Below are 7,346 nucleotides of genomic sequence, written 5' to 3' on the forward strand. Positions count from 1 at the left end.
TTTTGGCGAAACTTCTCTGATGCCAAAGAAGCATTAATGCTCATTGAACTGTCACCTCACCCTATCTTTTACTTTAAGGTGAAGATCTTGCATTAAGTGCTCAGGTAAAAACACCTGTTGCATACACCTCCGCTAAAAATATTCAACTAAGAAATTAGCACGTTTCTCTACTTTTTGACATTGAGGTGGAAACTAAGCTGTATGCTGTATATGGCCCAAAGAGCTTTAACCATCTGGCATCTAAGAAACAGCATGCAATTTGTGATTGTTTGATTTAATTCTGCTACTTTTAAAGGTTGATAAGAAAGCTTAATGCATTTGTGCAGCATTCCAATTTCCAAACCAAATTTCATAAATTTAATATACATTCTTCTTCAACTAATATCAGCTTACAATTCAACACATTCATAAAAAAGGAGAAACCACGGACCCAGAAACTTGTGAGTAATATACAACACAACTTGCAGTTAATGCCTAAGAAACCAAGATAATTAGTAAGCAAGTAAGATACATAATTTCACTTGGCCTGTCTCCAGCTCCCAGATCATGCATGCAGGATTTGGACTTCTTTTTCCAAGATGATACAATGAATGCTCCGATTCCATTCGCTGGCTTCCCCACCTTCACAAAACTTGTAGAAGTTACAAAACAGCTTGGCTAGATAGATTTGCAACAATCAAAAACAGTCGTGCATTGTTCAAAAGGCAGGGCACTGCAAGCATTACGGCCTGTGTAGCTTCACCCAAAGACCACAAGTTCTAAATCGAGTAACTCTCTTAAAGTATCAGTGATACTCAACATTCACTTGCAACCACCACGTCATCCATTATAAAGCAGCAAATTTTGCAGCCTTATAACAGTGTAATCAGTAATTGAAACTCGGCCTCATTTCCTCAAACGCAAGCCTCTATGCTAATGTGGAGGATAATTCATCTCACTCGCTGAAGTTGGTCTCTGCTAATATGGATGTTACTCATCTCCCTGGAAGTTAACAAATAGAACAAAATCAATGGACCAGATATGCAGCTTATAGCTTCTTTTCCAACAGGGAAAGATCACGACATGATTGCTATGGACTGTTTTGTCAATGAAACATGGAGGCACGTGGATATAATGTATTCAAATAATACTCGCATAGTTGCATCTATCTTTCAACTCGAACTTGCTATATATGCAAACTCTCAAAGATCATACCATCCTATCATATTAGTTAAAAGGTCGCTAAACACTGAAGGCCTTCATTTCATTCCTAAGACATGCATTCATGTCTGGTGCGTGAGTTTCATGTGCATAAGATTTTATGCATTCTGTCGGGTTTCTTAGTTAAGTTAGACCGACCTCAAGTGATAAGATTAGTTTTCTTGATCATAAGACATAAAGAAACATATGATCATACAGTACAGAACAAATGAGATATATTTAACTTATTTCTGCCTCTAAAAGACATGACAGGGAGCCATGAAAAGAGGGAATTTAGTTTTTGATAGTATAAAAGGATATGTTGTAATGAAATGAGCCAAAAAAGAATGAAATGAGCCCAAGTAGAGTCGAATGGATATGTAGGATTCATATAGCCGTCCCTAACTAGTTTGGTATTTGAGGCATAATTACATGAATATGCTGAAATCCACGGACTAGAATGCTGTAATCCAACTGAAATTAAACGAAAACAATTCTTGTGCGTTTGAATCAAAAGATTTGAAATCTACCTCAGAGTAAATGAACAATCCAGCACTCGTGTTCTCTATTCTTACCTCCATTTTCACTGCTAAGCTATTGCAAAGCATCCCTGCATTCAATCTTCATCTGAATCAGTCTTCAACTCGTCAATACCATCGTCACCCTGTCTCACGCTCGTTGGCTCAGAGTGACCTCTAGACAATCCACGCCGTCCCAAAATAACAAGATCAAGAAGCTTCCTCCTAGCCTCATACACCGGGTTCGGTTCAATCAAGCATCCCCTTTCATAAGCCTCCCTCAAAAACACTGTATGCCTATACCCTTTCGTCGACAAATAAAATATCCCTGGATGATCCAAAAACAAGTCCCTTATATTCAAATCAATCCCAAACCATTTCCTAAAATGACTAATCTTCTCTACCTCAACCATTTTCTCAACTGTCAAACTCAAAAACTCATGAACAATCCCAACAGCTCTTTTCTCCATCTCCATCGTCCCAATCTTACTCTTTCTCTTCTCCCCAATCTCCACCGCCTCGTACGGCCCCACGTACTTCAACTTTTCCCATTCCTTAACCTTTGCCTTAAAACTCCTCCTCAACTTCATCCCTGGTGGATAACTATGCTTAAAACTATACAAAATCTCATTCCTATCAACCCCAACATCCTCTTTACAACACTCCATAACCCTCCAACTATCAACAGCTGCAACTAACTCACTTTTCGGTATTACATCCCCAACAAGTTTCAATAAATGAGTGTTTGGTTCAATCCCACTATCAACAAGTGCAAAAAGATTAGATTTTTTCAAGATTACACTATCCTCAAAATCATCAGGCAAACCAAGTTCCCTAAAAACCTTGAAAATGGCTCTAAGGGGCAGTGTTTTAGTCACTGACATAGACAACATACGCACTAAACGGTTGATTACAAGTGGTAAAGAAGCATTGATAGCTGCAGCTTCTTGTTGGGTGATTTTGAGGGCGGATTCAGTGAGTGTACAAAAGGGTTGTAATTTGGTGGGGTGGTGGAAAATGTGGAAGATGTGGGGGTACTTACGGAGGAAATGGGTGGCGCCGCGGTTGAGATGGAGGCGCTGAGATAAGCGGTTGAGGAAGTCGACGGACACGGCGGGGGGTGAGGCGGTGGCGTTGTTGGTGGTGGTGGTGCCGAGGATGAGGTTTTGAATCGAGATGACTTTGAAGAGGTTTTTGTATTTGTCCATGAGTTTTTCGAAAGTGGGGTCTCGGTTTCTCGAGGCTACGTATTCAGCTGAGGTAGTTTTCCGGCGGAGGAGGAGGAGGATGGTGGTGGTGGGTGGTTGATGGTTTAGTTTGGAGAGGAGTTGGGTCAGCATGGTTTATCGCCGTGGTTGTTAACGGCGGTGGCGGTGATTGGTGGTAGTACTAGTGGTGGTTTGCGGCGGCGGAGTGGCATTTACGGGTAGCTTTGTGGACCTGGACTGGGATTTGCTTTGGATCTAAACATTGGACTTTTAGCCTAAATGATGAATAAGGCTTGTTAGGCTTCGTAGCAAAATCAGCCCAAGAAGAATTTTACCCGCCCAATTCAGCGCATCACGAGAAACTTATCAAAAGATTTCTTAAAAAAAACTTTTTTTTTTTTGAAAAATGACATTGTATAACCTAATTTTTTTTATCTATATATTTTTGTATATTGACAAAAAATATATAAATTTTATCTACTTTGCGACTACCAAATATAAATAGTTTTGGCCTCTGGCTAAAAATGATCTTTAACTTTTTTGTTTGATATGCCGTATGTAGACAATAAATTTGCGTAGAGAAAATAAAATCAAGACCGAAAAATATCGCAACAATCGTAGTATTTCATTTTAAATATTTGAATGTACAATCTCTATGAATCCTCTGATTCTTCTTTCCAATAGTAAATAAGTTCAAGGGCCTTTGAGCTTGATCTTGAATATGTAGTTGCCACGGACAATGATTTTGAATTCAACTAAAACGAACTTTGATTTGTACTCGTACTCCTTGAATCTTGATTTGTTCTTCGTTCTTGAGCTTGAATTTGATTACTTGAAGCTTGAAACTGTAGAGAAATTTGCGGCGTTTGATCCACGAGCTCTCTTGCTTCTTGTTGTAACTTGTGGTCCCTTTTCTGAGTTATGAAGACCCCTTTTTATAGTTGTGGGATGGAAGAGTTGTGATAAGAACAAACTCTTTTTGACCAATTAGATTGAAGAGTGACAAGACAACATTTGATTGGTCAGAACATGTCACTTGCACATGTGGCACGGTTTCATTAGCCTTTTAATCTGATTTGGCATGCCTTGTCATTTTGACATGTGGCATGATCTCATTGGCTCTTTTGATTGACTTGGCATGCCACGTCATTTGACATGTGGCACCAAACTGGGCCTCTAGGAAGATGACATCTTGGGCTTAATGAAGTGGGCTCATCACATTAGCCCAATTAAATGGGCTAGCCCAATGGATTAAGACTTATATATTTAATCTATATATATTGAACTTATATAATTAATTCAATTATATTAAGCTATAGTATTTATTTGGACCAATATATCTTGAATTTAAAATATAATCCAAATTATTTTATGGATTTAATTTTAATAAAATTTATATGCCTACAAATGCTCCCTACTTTAAGATTTGTCGGAGTGTAGATTTGTTGCACTTCTTAGACGAGGCTTGAAGTATAATATCTTTCTTTCCAAGATCCCTTTTTGTTGGTCCATGCACTACTTTAAAGTAATTATCCCAAGAGTAGTGTGCCATAACTTTTTCAAGTAAGCTTGCACGAGTATCCTTGCTTATTCATGGGGATATACTGCCAAAAGAACCATTTAAGAGTTTCTTGAACCTCCTTAGCTATATTTTTTTTTACCAAGAAGAGATAGTCTTTCTCAAATGTCTGACATTTTTTCATTCAAAAAGATGACATACAATATTAAGTACTCCATTCGTGTGAATACCATGAGGTATTTAATCATGGAGTGATTTTTCATGTAGAAAATTTAATGGCCACAAACAAAGTAGACTATTACTTTTCCATGTAGTCATGTAGGCCTCCATAAATTCTTTGACCATTTTGACTAAATAAGGACTTGTGACTCCTCTTTATCCTTTCAGTCGAACTCGGATACTTAAACTTTCTTGGACTCCTATAACTACCAAAGTTTGTATCACATTAGGAATTAAAACACCTTCACTATTTATTTATAAATAGGGATCCGATAGAAGTCTTAGAGCCTAGAAACGGTGTTATAATAGAGTTTGAATCTGCCTTTGACGTTTGGAAGAGTTGAAGGTAACTTCTTCTTCTTTTCTTTTCAATTTTTGTCACCCTTTTACAGCAAGTATATCTTGTGGTATAAAATTGATATCTTGCTGTAGAAAGGTCCAAATCATGGTCTGTTTGATTCTATAGAAGCTAGACTTTTAGTTCTAAAACATATTCGAAATTTAGGATTAGAATCTTCGCGGATAACCCTAGGTGATTTTTTGAAATTAACCTTAATTTCTATCATGCTGATATTTTTTGATTTGTGCGACTTTACCAAAAGCTTTATACCTTGATATAGGAACCTATGAATCTCAAACCATTTGAATTATCAGAAACTAGAGTTCACGATCTACAACATATCTAAAATTTAGAGTTAAACACATTCAGGATCATTCCAGATAATTTTTTGAAGTCGGCTCTATATTCTGACGCACCATCAGTTTCAGATTTGTGCGACTTTACCAAAAGTTTTATATCTTGATGTAAGAATCACAGAATCGTACACCGTTTGATTTATCAAAAACTATAGTTCAAGATCTACAACATATACAAAATTCAGAGTTAAACACATTCAGAATCGTTCCATATAAATTTTTGAAGTTGACTCTATATTCCGATACGTCATTAGTTTCAGATTTATGCGACTTCACCAAAAGTTTTATATCTTGATGTAGGAACTTCAGAATCGCAAAGTTTAGGGTTTAGGGTTCAGGATCGTTCCAAATAATTTTTTGAAGTTGACTCTATATTTTAACACGCCTGCAGACATTTAAATTTTATTGGATTTAAATACATAAAATAATTTGGATTATATTTTAAATTCAAGATATACTGGTCCAAATAAATATTATGGGCTAATATAATTGAATTAATTATATAAGTCCAATATATATGAATTAAATAAATAATTCTTAATCCATTGGGCTAGTCCATTTAATTGGGCTAAAGTGATAAGCCCACTTCATTAAGCCCAAGATGTCATCTTCCTAGAGGCCTAGTTTGGTGTCACGTGTCAAACGACGTGGCACGCCAAGTCAAGCGGAAGAGCCAATAGAACCATGCCACGTGTTAAAATGACAAGGCATGTCCAGTCATACTGAAAGGCCAATGAAATCGCGCCACGTGTGCAAGTGACATATTCTAGTCAATCAAATGCGGTCATGTCACCCTTCAATTTGATTGGTCGGAAAGAGTTTGTTCTGATCAAAACTCTTCCCTCCCACAACTATAAATAAGGGTCTTCATAACTCAGAAAAGACACCAGAAGTTATAACAAGAAGCACGAAAGAGCTCGTGGATCAAACGCTGCAAATTCCTCCACAAGTTTCAGGCTTCAAGTTCAAGAAATCAAGTTCAAGCTCAAGAACGAAGAACAAATCAAGTTCAAGCTCAAGAACGAAGAACAAATCAAGGTCAAGTTCAAACAATCAAGCTAAATCTCAATAACAAGATCATCGTTCGTGGTAACAAACATAGATTCAAGATCAAACTCAAAGGCCCTTGAATTTATTTACTATTGAAAAGAAGAATCAGAGGATTCATAGAGATTGTACACTCAAATATTCGAAATAAAATACTACGATTGTTGCGATATTTTCGGTCTTGATTTTATTTTCTCGACGCAATTTATTGTCTACAAATCTGGCATGCCCAGTGGGACAATCTCTACCTCTCATCTCAACTTTTCAATCACCAAAGTCCGAGAACATTGAAATGGCTTCAAAGAAAATCAACTCCGGTTCAACTTCCACCAAGGCTACTAGCTCTAGGTTCTACGCTGATGTGGAAAGCATCCTTGATGTTACCTTTGGAAGCTTCGGACCAGTTACGAGGAACAAAACGAGCTCTTTAGGACAACAAGCACCCCAAGTGCCGTCTGCGTCAACACCAGTTTTCGGATCTTCATCCTCAAATGGAGCAAGATCTTCCACAAACGCACTTGAAGGAGGAAACGATGTTGCTGAAAAGATCAAGAAAACTCTTGCTCTGCTTGACCTTTTCGGATCCAAGCACTCTACTAGGAAGGAAGATGATGATGCTTCAAGTGATGGATCCTCCCCACTTACACCATATAGCGTGATCCAATCAAGGATCAATCTGTGTGAAAATCCATGCTACTCTCCGTCGTCCACGACAATCATGCAAGCCATGGTGACAAACACTTTATCTATGGAGGAGCAGTTGACAAACTTGACAGAAGCAATCGCTGGCTTGACCAAATGCATGCAAAATCAAAAGGCTAGAATTGACAAGCTAACAGACAGGGTGGAAATCTTGATGGAAGAAGAATCCACCCATGCACGCGGCAAGTTCCCAGAAGTTCTAGAGAGTGACTCTCCCCCAAGACAAGCAGCATCCACTAAGGCTATCCCTGCCTCATC

The 7,346-nt window shown here is 37.9% G+C and overlaps 1 protein-coding gene across 3 annotated transcripts; it reads right to left on the bottom strand.

Annotated features, from left to right (window-relative positions):
- Positions 1-334: 334 nt before the first annotated feature.
- On the bottom strand, positions 335-3,218 carry LOC107827006 (protein ROOT PRIMORDIUM DEFECTIVE 1). Of its 3 annotated transcripts, none has more exons than XR_001657401.2 (2): positions 1,710-3,218; positions 335-981 (listed from the first exon to the last, which is right to left on the bottom strand). XR_001657401.2 is itself a non-coding variant. In XM_016654058.2 (2 exons), exon 1 carries the CDS (start codon positions 3,035-3,037, stop codon positions 1,796-1,798), a length of 1,242 nt encoding a protein of 413 aa, XP_016509544.1. In that variant the 5' UTR covers positions 3,038-3,218; the 3' UTR covers positions 335-621; positions 1,755-1,795. The 3 variants fall into 3 exon arrangements, 2 of the variants coding, with proteins under 2 accessions (XP_016509544.1, XP_016509543.1); XM_016654058.2 differs by having other exon boundaries at positions 335-621; positions 1,755-3,218; XM_016654057.2 differs by having other exon boundaries at positions 1,755-3,216.
- Positions 3,219-7,346: the final 4,128 nt, after the last annotated feature.

The sequence above is a fragment of the Nicotiana tabacum genome, chromosome 3 (assembly GCF_000715075.1).
Source record: "Nicotiana tabacum cultivar K326 chromosome 3, ASM71507v2, whole genome shotgun sequence".
NCBI lineage: Eukaryota > Viridiplantae > Streptophyta > Magnoliopsida > Solanales > Solanaceae > Nicotiana > Nicotiana tabacum.

Bases quoted from the DNA above. Each gene is read 5' to 3' on its own strand.
- LOC107827006 (XM_016654058.2), bottom strand. From the start codon at position 3,037: ATGCTGACCCAACTCCTCTCCAAACTAAACCATCAACCACCCACCACC.